Consider the following 17,822-nt stretch of genomic DNA (forward strand, 5'->3'; position numbering starts at 1 on the left):
TTTTCTTGCAGATGCTTCATTACTCCAAATCAACCAACCCAAAAGGGAACAAAAAGACCCCAGCACCTCCCCATCAGCAGTCGGCAGGCCTCATTGGCTTGGCACCTGCACCTGAGACTGGCAAGCAAACAAGACAAATCTCAAGCAGCTCATGGTTTCTTCTTCCTCTCTGACTCTTGTGCAAAATGCTGTTCCTGGGGATCATGGGTGAAACTCCCAGGGTGGCTGTGCCAGCCACACCAGCTCCATCAGCAAAGAAAGACACGGGGCGAGGTTGGGGGTGTCAGTGGATGTGTTTCACTTACGTCTCAGGAAGAGAATCCCAGGTGTCAAGATCATGGCAGCCACCATCCCCACAGGAATTGGCCACATTATAGCTAAAGGAGAAATCCAGAAGTTTGAATTAGACCAGGAGTAGGAAACTTTGGCTCTTTTATGACTCATGCACTTCAACTCCCAGAATTCCTGACCCAGCATGGGGGAACGATGGCCCCTTCATGACTCGTGGACTTCAACTCCCAGAATTCCTGTGTTATGTACTGGGCTCTTGTTTAACACCATGTGGGTTGCTGGAGCAGCTAACGGCTCTCCAGCAACCCAGACTTTAAGTCTCTTGTGCTGCAATTGGCTATCTCCAGGCGGCAATGGTTGATTCAAACCTATTGGCTGCCGCCTAGGGGCTAGACTATATACTGCAGCTTGTTGCAGACAATTCCCCAGTACAGTTCCAGCATGAAATAAACAATGAGTTATCCTGTACTCTGTTCCGCATCTTCATTCCTGCACCAAAGGACCCGCTATTTAACATCCTGAGCCAGCATGGGGGAACTATGGCCCTTTCATGACTTGTAGACTTCAACTCCCAGAATTCCTGAGCCAGCATGGGGGACCCACGGCCCCTTCATGACTTGTGGACTTCAACTCCCAGAATTCCTGAGCCAGTATGGCTCAGCTTGGAAACCTCTCCCTATCCCCTCAGCATGGCTGGCTTAGGAATTCTGGGAGTTGAAGTCCACAAGTCATAAAAGAGCCAAGGTTACCTGCCCCTGGATTAGACAGATGCCGATTTCCCTGAAATGGAGATGCTGAGCAATGGAAGCCATTCCCAATCTGCCCTGGCCACCAGGAAGTGCCCCTACCCCCACCTGAAGGGAGTCCCTCCCCTCCCAAGCTGCAGGAGGTGGAGCAAATGGCCCAGAAGGGCAGAAGGAAGAGCCACAACCAATCATCTCATCTATCATCATATCATCATCATAATACATTCATACTTTTGCCATTAAGTTATTCGATTCCAGCTCTTCTGACAGAAGTCGCTTCTCTCCCATTGCTACACGCAGGACTGTATAATATTTCCTGCTCTCCACTTGAAAACATGAGGTGATGCAGCAGAACACTCCGCTGCCTGCCCCCCCACCCACTTTTTCAAATATTGATGTAACATTTACTTCTATACAAAGTTTACTTCTATAATAACCCATCAGCCTCTCACCTGTTTCCTTCTCCAAGGTCAAGATCAGGGGTTCCTGCAAGCCCTGGTGCTCCAGACGACACCGAAAACGGTCCCTCTCCTTCGGGTCGATCTCAATGCTGAGCCAGACATAATACGTCCCATCCGAGTTGGGGGCCACATTCCTAGGGAGGGTCTCATAGTCACAGATCTCTCCATCCCTGGTCCAGGTGGCCTGGATCTCCTTGGGATGGAAGCCAAAGGCCTGGCAGATGAGGACCTCCAGGCTGTCATCCACCAGCTTGCGAGTCACCTTCCCCACTGGGGCCTCTGCAGAAACAGCAACAACACCAGAGTTCCCGGGATTTTGAGTTTTTGTCAAGTTGATTTATTAACAGGGAAGGGCTTCTCTTTGGCCATCCTCCCCTTCTCCTCCTCTGAACCCCTAGAAGCCCTGGTGCACTGAAGCTCTTTAGATATATTTTTGAAAAGGTTGCATAGAATCTGGGATAAAGCTCTCAAATTGACCAAAACAATTGTAACACTTGGGGGTTCGGTGTAATTTCACTTCCCCAAACTGAATGTGTTCCAGTTGTTCCAGGAACAGCTAGCAATCAGGAACAGACTGATCTTTTCCTCCTGACCCAAAAAACAGGACATCCGTTTCTTCTGCTTTGCAAGGTTTTCCCAGGGAAACACAGAACGAGATATTTGGCCTTAATTTCTTGCTCAGTTGATTATTTTATCTTTGAAGTACTTATTTGGAGGGGGGGTCATGGTAGGTTATTTTCCTAATGTGATGTGGGATGCTACCTGACCCTTTTCTGCAAAGGACAGAAATAATATGGGGAGGGGGAACCCACAGAAACATGCTCAGTGGAGACCCTCCTTTGCCACTCACCGGTCCTCTGCAGAGCCTCCTTCTTGTAGGACTGGTATCTCTGTAGCCACTCAATGCAGGTTTCCTCCAGGTAGAATTTTTTTCTCTGGGACCACCCTGGATCGTCCTCCCACGTCTCCTTGACCTTCTGGGCCTGGGGCTGAGCTGCCACCCATCGGACAGTTCCCTTATCAAAGCTGATGAAGTCCCTCCCATCGTAACCGTAGTGCAAAAATCCTCCTTTGCTCCCGTCTTCCCCCAGTTCACAACCCAGAACCACCTGCCAGGTCTGAAGCCCTGAAAGAGACCCAGTGTTGTGATTCAGTGTCAGCCTGTGCTCCCAGCAGCTGAGTCCAATGAATCTGAGGAGGAGGAGGAGGGGTTTGGAGAGCCTTTGGTGTCAGAGGGAGGCTCTAATGCACTGCAGGACTCTCAGCCTGGCCCCTCAAGTCATGTTCCTCATGAGGCTCAGCTGTGTGAGTACGAGGTGCCGGACTCAGGAGAGTCACAGCTGAATCTGTTCAGAGACGCTAGAAGCAGAAGGCAATCCAGCAGAGCAGAGCAGAGAAAATCAATGAGGCAACTCAATGAGAGGAGGAGAAGGCAGTGAGAAGCCACGCCTTGGGATGATAATAAAAGGGGAAGGTGTGGGCAGGGCTGGTTGCTGAAGGCAACCATTTGGAGACATTCTAAGGGAATCCTGGTCTGTTCTTGATACTTCTGTTTAACTCTTGTTTGTTGACTCTTGCTTGATATTTTGATTCATTTATTGAAGGAAATATTCTGTTGCTTTTTTGTTTGAACTGTAAATAAATTTGGGTTGGGTTTTTCCAGCCTATTGACTGTAAAAAGGAAAAAGGGGTTGTCCCTGACACACAAACAGGGCCAGCCGTAGGCTGGAACAGAACACCCAGAGGTAGGTAGGTGTGAATGGAAAGGTCGAGGATAACTCTCCTCAGAGAGCATTACAGACTTTCCCACTTCTCACCTGGGGGGGGGGGGAAGCCTGATTTCTCCTTCCCCTCTTTATCACACAAGGAGAAATCTCCTCTACTTCAATTAACTTTGTTTGACTGGAGTCAGGCCATGAAGAATTTCTAGGTGTGGGAGATAATTGGCGGTGGAGTGGGGGGTGGGTGGAGTAGTGGGATGTCTTTCCTCTTCAGGAAAGAAAATCTCACCAATACGCCCCTTCCAAGCACTAAAGGCCAAAGATGTCACCGGCTCTGCTCACCTCCAGTCTGGTGGCCCAGTTTGGATAACTTCTCCAGGTCAGCCCTGAAGACCCATTCAGGGGCCAGAAAGGGATCCTTCTCCACCTTCTTCATCCAGGGCACCAGAGGCTCCACCTTCCTGGTGAGGCTGTCAAAGCGAGCGATGGGCTGGTCATCCAGGTAGCCTCTAATGAAGGACGGAGATGGCCCCTGGCTGGGCTCTGCCAGATGCAGGTAGAAGTAGCACAGGGAGTGTGAGGGAGAGCCTGGAGAGGGAGGAGGGAGAAGGGCAGAATTAGAGGGGGGGTTGTCTGCACTGCAGCTTCATCCCCTCCACCATTTTATTGTCACCCAACATCCCCAACAAATGGGTCACCCTCTTTCAACTCTGCTTGGGAAGATTCCTGCCTATAAACCAAAGGAAGAAGCCCCAGCATCCCTTGGCTGACCTTAAAAACATCTGGGCAGACCCACATCTGGTTAAGGTCCCCCCACAGCTCCTCTGGGGCCTTCAGGATTCCCAGCCAGCTGTTTCTGTGCCTGACCGAGATCGGAATCTCCCTTGCCAACCACAGACAGTGCCAGTCACTCAGTCAGGCACAGGGGAGGTGTCGACCTGGAGTTTCCTTGTTAGAGTCAGAGACCTGGGGGCTCTCCAGAGAGACAACCCAGCCCCTCCCCGCCCTCTGGCCTTTCCCAGGTGACTCTACTTTCTGATCGGTGTGGAACTCCAAGGCAGGTAGCCCTCCCCCCCTTTGCCAGCCCGAGAGGAAAGATGTGGGTGAAAAAGGGTTGAGCTCTGATGGTTCCTCCGTGCTGGAAAAATCAAATCAAATCAAATCAGGCTGCAAACGCTTCTACAAACAGCCCCTCCTTTTCTTTGTCCCTCCTTTTTTTATTGAAAGGTTTTACAGTACATTTTAAACATATACTCCTTCCCTCCCCCTCCCCCCACACACCCCCTCCCTCCCCCCCCACTTCCCAGAGCTGAATGCAGGGTACTGCCTCTAACGAACTTAAGCTAAAATATGCTAACCAACTATAAATACATTTTAAATCCTATCGCACTTTAGGTAAAGGTAAAGGTTCCCCCGCACATGCGTGCTAGTCGTTTCCGACTCTAGGGGCCGGTGCTCATCTCCGTTACAAAGCCGAAGAGCCAGCGCTTGTCCGAGGACGTCTCCGTGGTCATGTGGCTGGCATGACTGGACGCCAAAGGCGCACGGAACGCTGTTACCTTCCCACCGTAGTGGTCCCTATTTTTCTACTTGCATTTTTACATGCTTTCCAACTGCTAGGTTGACAGAAGCTGGGACGAGTAACAGGCGCTCACTCTGTTACGCGGCACTCGGGATTCGACCCGCCAAACTGCCAATCTTCTGATCGACAAGCTCAGTGTCCTAACCCACTGAGCCACCGCGTCCCTTTATCGCACTTTAACTCCCCTTAAACATAAGTAAATAATACATCTTATAACTCTAATATTCATTCATATGCTAGGTGAAATTTTTTAGTCCCATATTTATTCTGAATATAATCAATCCATCTTCTCCATTCCAAGATATATCTCTGTTGCTATTGTTCTTTCAAATATGCCGAAATTTTTGCCATTTCTGCCAAGTTGGAAACTTTTAGAGTCCACTCTTCTATAGTAGGCAGTCTTTGTCCCTCCTGTCTGTCCCTCAAACTCTCCCCCGCCTAACCCCCCCTTCCCTCTTCTATCCCTGCTCCAGCTGCCCCCATTTGCATATGCAAATTAGACCAGTCTGATGATAATGTAGGACTCAAAACAGGACAGAGTCCTCGCTACCTAAATAAGTCTTTTCTCTCTCTCTCTCTCTCTTCCGCTCTTTTCTCCCAAGTGGAAAGGGGGGGGGGGAGAACCGGTTACCAAGGAGACACCCAACGTTCTTTTTTTTAATTAAAAAGTTTTACAAAAACAAGATTTTACAATATATCCCCAAATCCCCCCCACCCCAAACCCGCCCACTTCCCCCCCACTTCCCAGAGCTAAATACAGGATTATAGTTATAATAATCATTTTCTAAATAAAAAGTTATACATAATATACAATTAACCAAATTCATAATGTGCTTTAACTCCCCTTTAACAAAAAATCTACTCATAAGCTAAATGGAACTTTTTAGTCCCATATTTATTCTGAATATAATCTATCCATCTCCTCCAAACTGAAATATATCTTTCCTGTGAATGATCTTTCAAGTAAGCAGAATTCTTAGACATTTCTGCCAGATTCGAAACTTTAAGCACCCATTCTTCTATAGTAGGCAAACTATCCTTCTTCCAATATTGTCCCACCAGTAACCGTGCTGCTGTTATCATAAAGGTAAAGGTTCCCCTGCACATGCGTGCTAGTCATTTCCAACTCTAGGGGCCGGTGCTCATCTCCGTTTCAAAGCCGAAGAGCCAGCGCTTGTCCGAGGACGTCTCCGTGGTCATGTGGCCGGCATGACTAGACGCCAAAGGCGCACGGAACACTGTTACCTTCCCACCGTAGTGGTCCCTATTTTTCTACTTGCATTTTTACGTGCTTTCGAACTGCTAGGTTAGCAGAAGCTGGGACGAGTAACAGGCGCTCACTCTGTTATGCGGCACTCGGGATTCGACCTGCCAAACTGTGATCGACAAGCTCAGCATCCTAACCCACTGAGCCACCATGTCCCTTGCTGTTATCATATTCAACATCAAATTGGTTTCTTTAACATCGCAATCTACACAACAATACCCAGTAAAAACAATTGCGGAAAAAACTTTTATCTTTCTCTTAAAAATCTTTGGAATGTGCCACCAAATTTTAATCCAAAAAGCTTTTATATTTCTTCGAGAACCCACCCACCCTGGGAAAGGCGGACTTTCCCTTCTGAGAAAGGAGCTCAGTGGGGGGGGGGAAACCCAGCCAAGGACACCACACACACACACACACACACACACAGAGAGAGAGAGAGAGAGAGAGAGAGAGAGAGAGAGAGAGAGAGAGAGAGAGAGAGAGAGAGAGAGAGAGAGAGACGCCTTCTGCTCCCTCCCCTCCGGGTCGCGACTCCCCCCACGAACTCACCGCAGCCGCCCCCCAGCAAGGAGGCGCCCAGCACGGCTCCCAGGAGCAAGAAGGGCGCCCGGGACAGCCGCATCGCCCTCCAGCCACGCGCGCCCTTCGCGTCTGCAGCCGAAGATGCCCGGGCGCATATTCTGAAAATATGAAATCATCTCCCGCCAAGAAAGCATCTAAGTATTAGTCAAGAAAAGCCCCGCCCCGCCCATTTTCTCTAAGGACTCAGGACCTCCTCCCTTTCCCCCCCCCCTTCCCCTCCGTTCTTTCTTTTCCTTTACCTTTATCTGCCTTCTGAGTGGAGTTGGTTGCTTTCCGTTAGTTTTGCCCCAAAGCCACAATCTCCCATCCGGGCTGGGAGAGGCTCGCGTGGGTCTCAAGGTCTGGACTCTGGAGGGAAGGAGGGTGGTGAGCTCAGTCTGACCCGGATTCACCACCAGGTCTAGCGGCTTCCCCCGAAATTAAATGGCAGAAGGTCCCTATAGGAACCAAGAGTCTTTGGCGCGCGCGCATGTGACAGACAAAAAAGTATTTGGATCTCTCTCTGTGTGTGTGTGTGTGTGTGTGTGTGTGTGTGTGTGTGTGTGTGTGTGTGTGTGTGTGTGTGTGTGTGTGTGTGTCTGTGCAACCAAAAAGGGCAAATCGTATCGTGCTGGATTGTTGCTCATCACACAGTGGTGAGATTTGAGCTGGAAAAAAAAAGGTTCTTGGGCTAGGCTTAGGTCTAGAAGACCTCCAAAGCACCTTCCAACTATTCTATTCTATTCTATTCTATTCTATTCTATTCTATTCTATTCTATTCTATTCTATTCTATTCTATTCTATTCTATTCTATTCTATTCTATTTCTATTTCTATTTCTATTTCTATTCCTTTCTGTTCTATTCTATTTTCTATTCTGTTCCATTCCATTCCTATTCTATTCTATTCTATTCTATTTTATTCTATTCTATTCATTCCATTCCATTCCTATTCTATTCCATTCTATTCTATGCCATATTTTCTATTCTATTCTATTCTATTCTATTCTATTCTATTCTATTCTATTCTATTCTATTCTATTCTATTCTATTCTATTCTATTCTATTCTATTCTATTCCATTCCATTCCATTCCATTCCATATTCTATTCCATTCCATTCCATATTCTATTCTATTCCATTCCATTCCATATTCTATTCTATTCCATTCCATTCCATTCCATTCCATATTCTATTCTATTCTATTCTATTCTATTCTATTCTATTCTATTCTATTCTATTCTATTCTATTCTATTCTATTCTATTCTATTCTATTCTATTCCCATTCCCATTCCTTATTCTATTCTATTCCATTCCATTCCATTCCATATTCTATTCTATTCTATTCCATTCCATTCCATTCCATTCCATATTCTATTCTATTCTATTCTATTCTATTCCATTCCATTCCATTCCATTCCATTCCATATTCTATTCTATTCTATTCTATTCTATTCTATTCTATTCTATTCTATTCTATTCTATTCTATTCTATTCTATTCTATTCTATTCTATTCTATTCTATTCTATTCTATTCTATTTTCTATTCTATTCTATTCTATTCTATTCTATTCTATTCTATTCTATTCTATTCTATTCTATTCCGCCTCTGCTCCCCACCCCATGCTCAGGGTCACCGGGTGCCCAAAGAACCCAGTGGTACTGTACTGTTTACCACCCCGCCTGAGTAGGAGTCACGATGGGTGGCACAGCAGATGGCCCTTCGGCGCACCTCGTAGGCCTCCTCCACACTAAGGTGGGGCCAGTGGCCACTGTCCAGGACTCCATAGGCATACGTGTTTCTGCTTCCTGTGGAAAAAATGGGGCCTTTCAGCCGGGCTCCTCTGCAATCAATGTAGTAGAGACCAGAGCCCTGAAAATGGAGGAAACCGTGACGCTCTGCAGCTCTGCCTTCCTTTACCTTCCCTGTGGGATTGTGCGGCCCAGCCCTGTCCGGAGCGCAGCAGCCTCACTCATTGCTCCAGGGTGTGGTTGAGGGTTACACTCCAGACACAGGCAGGACACAACACAGTTCAAGAGTAACTCATCGCAGTGCCTGGTCAATCTAGGGGCTGATGCAGTTAGATCCGATTAGTTCTGGGTGGGAGACCACCAAGAAATTCCCGGGCTAGTCTAAGATGTAAAAGTGAAAGTAGAGCCAGTTTGATCTAGTGGCGAAGATACCAGGCTAGAAACCAGGAGATTGTGAGTTCTAGTCCCACCTCAGCCATGAAAGCCAGCTGGGTGACCTTGGGCCCTTCCCTCTCTCTCTCTCAACCGGACCCACCTCACAGGGTTGTTGTGAGGAAAATAGGAGAAGAAAGGAGTATTAGGTATGTTTGCCACCTTAAGTTATCTATAAAAATAATAAAGGTGGGATGAAACATTCTAAAAAGGAAAAATAGTCCAACCCCCACCCCCATTGCTGTTGGAATAACCATGATCTCTGTTCCTATACATGAAGCTGGCTAGTACTTTTCTACTATGGAAAGTCTTCAGTGAATCATGAATAAGGAAGTAAACAAGAAACCTAGGAGAGATGTCATTGGCTGCAGCCATATAAGGGCATGATTACAGAATCTTTCACACCATTGGCTATTCCATATAAGGCAAATTCTGACGCCTCCTGCAGGTGATTGGTCATTACTGTATTTGAATCTACTATTAACACCAAAGTTTCCTTTCAGGATAGGTTAGAAGAACACGTGTTTAATCCTGATTGGTTGATTTGAACAAATAATAAAACATGATTGGTTGCTTGTACTATAAATAAACAAGGCCCGCCGCTCCTCGTGGTTCGGTGTTCATCCCAGGAGCAGCGGAGCCCTCACCCCGAGAGATCTCTGTGTCCTTCTTTCATGGACGCCAACCCTGGGTAGGAGCAGCCTCTGCCCAGCCTCGCCAGCGGCTAATTATTTTCAACCTGGCTGTTCTCAAGCAGCAGGTTCCCATCAACCTGGCTGTTCTCAAGCAGCAGGTTCCCATCAACACGGCTGCAGAGCAGCAAGTTCCCGGCACATTGCAAACCGTTTCTGTACCGCTGCTACCTGGACAAGCCATCTTATCCTTCTAAAAAAAACCAACATCCCTGTAATCTTCCCCCCTCCTAAAACTGAAAAGGCTCACCCTTTCACTCCAGGGCCCATAAGGGGTGATCACTTAGGCTGTGTGTGGGCCACACTTCTGGCAGCTCTACCAGATAACCCTCAACCCTCTCTTCCAAAGCTGATGCCCAAACACCCAATTTTCTTCTTTTTGATTTTCTGCTAGAATAGCCATGCTTCTCTTCTCTTCCCCTCCTCTCCTCCCCCTCTTGCCCTGCCTTGCCCTCCCCTTCTCCTCTCCCCTCCCCCTGCCTTGCCCTCCCCTCTTTTGTTCTCCTCCCCTTTCTCTCCTCTTGCCTTGCCTTTTCTCTCTCCCCTCCTCCCCTCCTCTTACCCTGCCTTGCCCTCCCTTCTTTTCTCCCCTTCCCCTGCCTTGCCCTCCCCTCTTCTGTTCTCCTCTCCCTCCCCCTCTCCTCCCCCTTCCCCTGCCTTGCCCTCCCTTCTCTTTTCTCCTCTCCCCCTGCCTTGCCCTCCCCTCTTGTTCTCCTCTCCCTCCCCCTCCTCCCCTCTTCCCCTGCCTTGCCTTCTTTTCTCCCCTCCCCCTAACTTGCCCTCCTCTCTTCTGTTCTCCTCTCCCTCCCCCTCTCCTCCCCCTTCCCCTGCCTTGCCTTCTTTTCTCTCCCTCCCCTCCTCCTCTTCCCCTGCCTTGCCCTCCCTTCTTACCTACCCTCCCCCCCTTGCCTTCCCCTCTTTTGTTCTCCTCGCCTCACCTCTCTTACCCTGCCTTGCCTTCTCTTCTCCTTCTCCTCTCTTGCCCTGCCTTGCCCTCCCCTTTTGCTCTTCTCCCCTCCCCTCCCCTTCTTGCCCTGCCCTGCCTTGCTTGTTCTCTGGCCCATCCGTTCTCCCCTTCCCCCCCCTGGGGCTTCCTGCCAGCCGTTACTTTCTTGCCCCATCCCCGCATTCGGCCGGCATAGTGTCCCAAACCGGGAAGGCTGCCAAGACGCCGATCCGTCTTCCAAAGGAAGCACAGAGGGCCCTGGAATGGCGGAACAGGGCCCGTTTCGGAGGGAGAGAGAGAATTCCATCTCTTCCCGGTTCTTCCTACTTTAGGGAAGGAAAAACAGGTGGGCGAGTTTGGGCTCCCTCAGCCCAACCTGCCAGCACAGCCTCCGGCTGAGGAATTCGGAGACTTGTAGGTACGACAGAGTGGGGGGGGTGTCTTCAAACCTGACCCTTTTATGACTTGTGGACTTCAGCTCCCAGAATTCCTCAGCTCCCTTTTATGACTTGTGGATTTCAACTCCCAGAATTCTTTTATGACTTGTGGACTTCAGCTCCCAGAATTCCTCAGCTCCCTTTTATGACTTGTGGACTTCAGCTCCCAGAATTCCTCAGCTCCCTTTTATGACTTGTGGATTTCAACTCCCAGAATTCTTTTATGACTTGTGGACTTCAGCTCCCAGAATTCCTCAGCTCCCTTTTATGACTTGTGGATTTCAACTCCCAGAGTTCTTTTATGACTTGTGGACTTCAGCTCCCAGAATTCCTCAGCTCCCTTTTATGACTTGTGGACTTCAACTCCCAGAGTTCTTTTATGACTTGTGGACTTCAGCTCCCAGAATTCCTCAGCTCCCTTTTATGACTTGTGGACTTCAGCCGGCTGAGGAATTCTGGGAGCTGAAGTCCACAAGTCATAAAAGGGCCAAGTTTGAAGAGCCCTGATCGACCAGGAAGCTCGATATCTGCCAAAGCTCTAAAAGTCTTTGGTCTCTAAACAAGGGGGGGGAAACATGCCTCAAACAATCCTCCCATCATTTAAACCCAGTCAATTCCTTCACTCGGCGTCCCTGCAGAGATTCAATCTTTCCAACCAGCCCTGTCGGTGGAAAGCTTTATTGGCGCGGCAGCGCCCCGTGCGGCCACTGTAAAAATAGCGTTTCTTTTTCACCGCATGATTTCCCAGAAAAGGAAACCTGCCTTGCCTACCCTACAAGGTTCCATCCATAAAAGGTGCCGGAACTCCGTTCTGAGCGTTCTATGAGAAAAAAAGCCCTGGGAATAGCAATAGGAATGGAATGGAATAGAATAGAATTGGAATAGAATAGGAATAGGAATAGGAATAGGAACAGAATAGAATAGAATTGGAATGGAATGGAAATAGAAATAGAAATAGAAATAGAATAGAATAGAATAGAATAGAATAGAATAGAATAGAATAGAATAGAATAGAATAGAATAGAATAGAATAGAATAGAATAGAATAGAATAGAATAGAATAGTTGGAAATTAGAGGAGTAGTGCAGATGGGATGGGTCTAGCCGAGCCACCTCGGTGGGGGACAGGCTGCAGCAGCCCCGGCTCTTCCCCGTGGGCGCCAGGAGGGACCGTCGGCGGAGCCGATCGCCTGGCACTTCGCCGACATGCGGGGGGCGGGGGGGGGAAAGCCGCCGGTGCAGCGGCTGAAAGCCGAAAGGAGGACCCAGCAGCGGGAGCGCACCCTGCAGAGCAGGAGTCTTCAAACCTGGCCCTTTATGACTTGTGGACTTCAACTCCCAGAATCCTCCCAGGTTTGAAGACCCCTGCTGCAGAGGATCGCGAACGACTGTCGAGAGAACCGGACCAAGCTGATGTTTCGGCCCGTCCCGACTCCCGTGCCGCCAGACGGGTCGCAGCTCCCGGGCGATGCGCAATGCCTGCTCGGGATCCTGTCTCTCTGCGCAGGACCTTCCCGGACGAGCATCCAAGTGGCTCTTCTTGTGGCGGCATCCGGAGCTCTCGCCAGCCTGTTCGTTTCCTCAGGGCTTCCCCAGGCGCAGCCTGGACCGCGGGGCTGCCCTCTGCGTGTGGATTCGGAGGGCGCCTCGTCCTGCCCCCCCCGCCCTCTGGGAACCCATCTGGGAGTGGGGGAGTCCTCAGTACTCTCTGAGCTGGCTTGTTTTCTTGCAGACCTTTCGTTACCCAACTAGGGAACGTCATCAGTGCTACAGAGGAGTGGGGTTTGTGGAGAGGAGGAGGAGGATTATGGAGTCTTTGGTGCTCTCTGAGCTGGTTTGTTTTCTTGCAGACCTTTCGTTACCCAACTAGGGAACGTCATCAGTGCTACAGGGGAGTGGGGTTTGTGGAGAGGAGGAGGAGGATTATGGAGTCTTTGGTGCTCTCTGAGCTGGTTTGTTTTCTTGCAGACCTTTCGTTACCCAACTACGGAACGTCATCAGTGCTACGGCAGAAGGGAGTAGGGTTTGCTGTCAGTTTATACTCAGGGGGTGGGTCTTGTCTGTCTGTGTGGGGATGGAGAAAGTTCTTTGGTCAGGCTGCTTACTGATGGCGCTTCAGCAGTCATCCAAATTTTGTTCACGTGACCCTGAAGATGCTGCAATGGTCATAAGTGCGAACACCGGTCCTAAGTCATTTTTTTTTCTGTGCCGTTGTAACTTTGAATGGTCACTAAATGAGTTGTTGTAAGTCGAGGACTTCCTGTACTTGAAGCAAAGGTGATGTTTACAGGCAGTTCTTGATTTACAACAGCTCATTTGGTGACCAAAGTTTTACAGCAGCACTGAAAAAAGTAACTTAGGACCGTGTTTTGCACTTATGACGCTTGCGGCATCCCCACGGTCATGGGATCAAAATTCAGATGACTGCCGAAGAGCCATTGGTAAATGTGATCAAAATCCGGACACTTGGCAACTGGTTCATATTTATGACGGTTGCTGTGTCCTCGGGTCTTCTGACAAGCAAAGTCAATGGGGAAGGCAAATTCGCTTAACAAATTCGCTTTTTAAGAAGAGACTGGACAGCCCTTTGTCTGAAATGGTACAGGGTTTCCTGCCTGAGCATGGGGTTGGACTAGATGACCTCCAAGGTCCCTTCCATTGTTGTTGTTGTCGTTGTTACAATTGGGTTACTAACTTAGCAGCTGCAGTGATTCACTTAACAACGGTGGCCATAAAGGTCGTAAAATGGGTCAACATTCACTTAATGAATGCCTCGCTTAGCAATGGAGGCTTTGGACTCAATTGTGGTTGTCAGTCAAGGACTGCCTGTATTTGAGAGCAAGACACTGGCGTTGACAGCTGTGGAAGGTAGCGACTTCAGGCCTGTTCTGAAGTGGTTTCTTATATAGAAAAAGGGCCTCTATTGTTCCTAAAAGTGTGTCTGTACTCAGCCCGCTTTCTGGGGTTTACTGGAGAGCACACCGGATGCCGTGGAGAGAAAATGCAGCGTGGCACCTTGTAGGGTTTTACAATTTTAACTTTTGTGAGTCATGGTGATAACTAGAATAGGAATAGGAAATGAATAGAATAGGAAATGAATAGGATAGGATAGGATAGGATAGGATAGGATAGGATAGGATAGGATAGGATAGGATAGGATAGGATAGGATAGGATAGGATAGGATAGGATAGGATAGGATAGGAACAGAAATGGAACGGAACAGAAATGGAATGGAACGGAACGGAACAGAACAGAACAGAACAGAACAGAACAGAACGGAACAGAATAGAATAGTTGGAAAGGACCTCTAGGAGATTCCCCAGAAGCTTAGACTGCTTGCCAAAGTTGATCCTGGGGCTGGTCCCTGGAGACTGTCTAAAAAGGCTCTCTGTTGCCCAGAAAGGCTTGCCTCTCTGCCCTCCTGGAAGCACGCAGGGGAAATGGCAGGTGTGCAAACCGCCAAGCGTGGAAGGGAGGAGATCTTAAGGCAGCCACGCTTGCTGGTGCCAGAGTCCTCCAAATGTGGTTGTGAGTCTGGGAGGTTCCTTCCAAAGCCCTTTACAGTCCAGCTTTGTGTTCTGAGTGGGGCACAAACAAAAAAAGCTTCTTTCAACATATAAGAAACAAGTGTTTCTATTGGGTATTGTTGTAGATTGTGATGTTAAAGAAACTAACTTGATGTTGAACATGATAACAGCAGCACGGTTACTGGTGGGACAATATTGGAAGAAGGATAGTTTGCCCACTATAGAAGAATGGGTGTTTAAAGTTTCGAATCTTGCAGAAATGTCTAAGATTTCTGCTTATTTGAAAGATCATTCACAGGAAAGATATATTTCAGTTTGGAGGAGATGGATAAATTATATTCAGAACAAATATGGGACTAAAAAGTTCCATTTAGCTTATGAGTAGATTTTAGTGGGATATTCTTATTAGCATGTTGTTTGTAGTTATATTAAAGGGGAGTTAAAGCACATTATGAATTTGGTTAATTGTATATTATGCATAATTTTTATTTAGAATATGATTATTGTAACTATAATCCTGTATTTAGCTCTGGGAAGTGGGGGGGAAGTGGGTGGGTTTGGGGTGGGAGGGATTTGGGGATATATTGTAAAATTTTGTTTTTCTAAAACTCTAATAAAAAAACATATAAGAAACAAGAAAAAAGTTAAGGAAATGATTGGTCCATTAGTGGGGGAAAGTGGCAAGAAGGTGACAAGCAACAGGGAGAAAGCAGAACAATTTAACTGGTTTTTTGCATCTGTCTTTACACAAAAGGAAAAAAACAGTCCAACCTACCAAAACCAGTGCCATAAAAAACAGAATAGAAAAACAAGTGAAGATAGGCAAGAAAATGGTAAGTGAGCACCTGTCCAGCCTAGATGAGTTCAAATCACCAGGACCAGATGGATTACACCCCAAGGTTCTCAAGGAACTGGCAGACGTGAACTCAGAACCACTGAACTATATTTTTCAAAGATCCTGGAGCACTGGGGAACTACCAGATGACTGGAAGAGAGCTGATGTAGTTCCCATCTTTAAAAAAGGGAAAAAAACAGATCCAGGAAACTACAGACCTATCAGCCTGACCTCAATACCTGGGAAGATTCTGGAAAAGATAATCAAACAACAAATCAGCGAACACCTTGATGCGAACAAAGTTATCACTAAAAGCCAACATGGGTTTGTCAAAAACAGATCATGCCAGACAAACCTTATTGCATTCTTTGACCAAGTGACAAAACTAGTGGACCAGAGGAATGCTGTAGATATAATTTACTTGGACTTCAGTAAGGCATTTGATAAAGTAGATCACAACCTACTACTTGATAAGATAGAAAAATGTGGGTTAGATAGCATCACCACCAGATGGATTTGTAGCTGGCTGACAGGCCGTACTCAGCGTGTGGTCCTCAATGGAACTGCATCTACATGGAAGGAAGTGTGTAGTGGGGTGCCCCAGGGCTCTGTTCTGGGCCCAGTGCTCTTCAACATCTTCATCAACGATTTGGATGAGGGGATAGATGGGGAACTCATCAAATTTGCAGATGACACCAAGCTGGCAGGAATAGCCAATACTCCAGAAGATAGGCTTAAAATACAGGAGGATCTGGACAGACTCGAACACTGGGCACTATCTAACAAAATGAAATTCAGTTGTGAAAAAAGTAAGGTTCTACATTTAGGCAGGAAAAATCAAATGCACAGGTATAGTATAGGTGGTACCTTGCTTGATAGTAGTAACTGTGAGAGAGATCTCGGAGTCCTAGTGGACAATCACTTAAATATGAGCCAGCAGTGTGCTGCAGCTGCCAAAAAAGCCAACACAGTGCTAGGCTGCATTAACAGAGGGATAGAATAAAGATCACGTGAAGTACTAATACCACTTTACAATGCCTTGGTAAGGCCACGCCTGGAATACTGCATCCAGTTTTGGTCACCACGATGTAAAAAAGATGTCGAGACTCTAGAAAGAGTACAGAGAAGAGCAACAAAGATGATTGGGGGACTGGAGGCTAAAACATATAGGGAACGGTTGCTGGAATTGGGTATGCGTAGTTTAATGAAGAGAAGGGTGAGGGGTGACATGATAGCAGTGTTCCAATATCTCAGGGGCCGTCACAAAGAAGAGGGAGCCAAGCTATTCTCCAAAGCACCTGAAAGCAGGACAAGAAGCAATGGATGGAAACTAGTCAAGGAGAGAAGCAACCTAGAACTAAGGAGAAACTTCCTGACAGAACAACTAACCAGTGGAACAACCTGCCTCCAGAACTGGTGAATGCTCCAACACTGGAAGTTTTTAAGAAGAGACTGGACAGCCATTTGTCTGAAATGGTATAGGGTTTCCTGCCTTAGCAAGGGGTTGGACTAGATGACCTCCAAGGTCCCTTCCAACTTATTTATTATTATTATTATTATTATTATTATTATTATTATTATTATTATTATTATTATTATTATTATTATTATTATTATTATTATTATTATTATTATTATCCCACTCAGCCTCCCCTCACAATGCCACCATTCAGAACAGAATAACAGCCTTGGTTAGTTTCCATCCCTTCCTTCTTGTCTTGCCCTCTGGTGCTTTGGAGAATGGTTGACACCCCCCCCTCATTCTTTGGAGCAGCCCCTGATTACAAAGGAAACATCCTTAAAAAGAGCCTTGGTGGAGCAGTGGGCTAATGCCTCCTTAAGTAACACCAGCTGCCTGCAATGAGTGCAGGTTCGCGTCCCACCAGGCTCAAGGTTGACTCAGCCTTCCATCCTTGCGAGGTAGGTAAAATGAGGACCCAGATTGTTGGGGGCAATTAAGCTGACTTTGTAATAATGCCGCTTGGGGTGTGTGTGAAAGCCCTAATAAGCAGGCATATACATAGAATGAAGGCTACTGCTAAGCTTGTAAGCCGACCTGAGTCTTCGGAGAAGGGCGGGATATAAATGGAATTAAAATAATAAATAAATAAATAAATAAAAATAAAAGAGGGTGGGCGAAGCGCCTGCGAGGGAAGACAGGCGTTTCGTTCTGGGAAAGGAATTTAGACGGGGAGACACCCAGCCCGGGACCCGCGTTCCCCCCTCCCTCACCCCATCTTTCTGCCTCCTCCCCCTCCAGGTGGCAAGTCCCCCCTAAGAACTCACCGCAGCCGCAGCCGCCCCCGCCCCCCCATCGAGGAGGCCTCCAGCAAGAGGGGCGCCCGGGGCAGCCGCATCGCCCTCCAGCCACGCGCGCCCTTGGCATCTGCCCGTGAAAACACCTGGCGCATTCCCCACCTAAACATCAGCCAAGGAAAGCCCCGCCCCTTCTGGCCCCCTCCCGCTCCAGAGACGAAGAATCCATGGCTTGAAGTTGGCTAGTTTTCTCCCTGTCTTGCGGGTCCAGATTTTAGCTCGCAGTCGATCAGGTTGCAGCTGTTTTGCTGGGCTCCT

At 47.7% G+C, this 17,822-nt stretch overlaps 1 protein-coding gene across 1 annotated transcript in view; it reads right to left on the reverse strand.

Annotated features, from left to right (window-relative positions):
- The window catches only part of LOC310634712 (major histocompatibility complex class I-related gene protein-like), a gene marked incomplete at both ends in the record, with an annotated part of 92,312 nt that extends 85,622 nt beyond the window's left edge, over positions 1–6,690 (reverse strand). The window contains 2 exons of the mRNA XM_083353246.1: positions 3,562–3,807; positions 6,618–6,690. Coding sequence (XP_083209372.1) covers positions 3,562–3,807; positions 6,618–6,690 — 319 coding nt within the window. The remainder of the gene's footprint in view (positions 1–3,561; positions 3,808–6,617) is intronic.
- Positions 6,691–17,822: the final 11,132 nt, after the last annotated feature.

Source organism: Vipera ursinii (genome assembly GCF_947247035.1).
Source record: "Vipera ursinii genome assembly, chromosome: 2".
Taxonomy (NCBI): Eukaryota; Metazoa; Chordata; class Lepidosauria; order Squamata; family Viperidae; genus Vipera; species Vipera ursinii.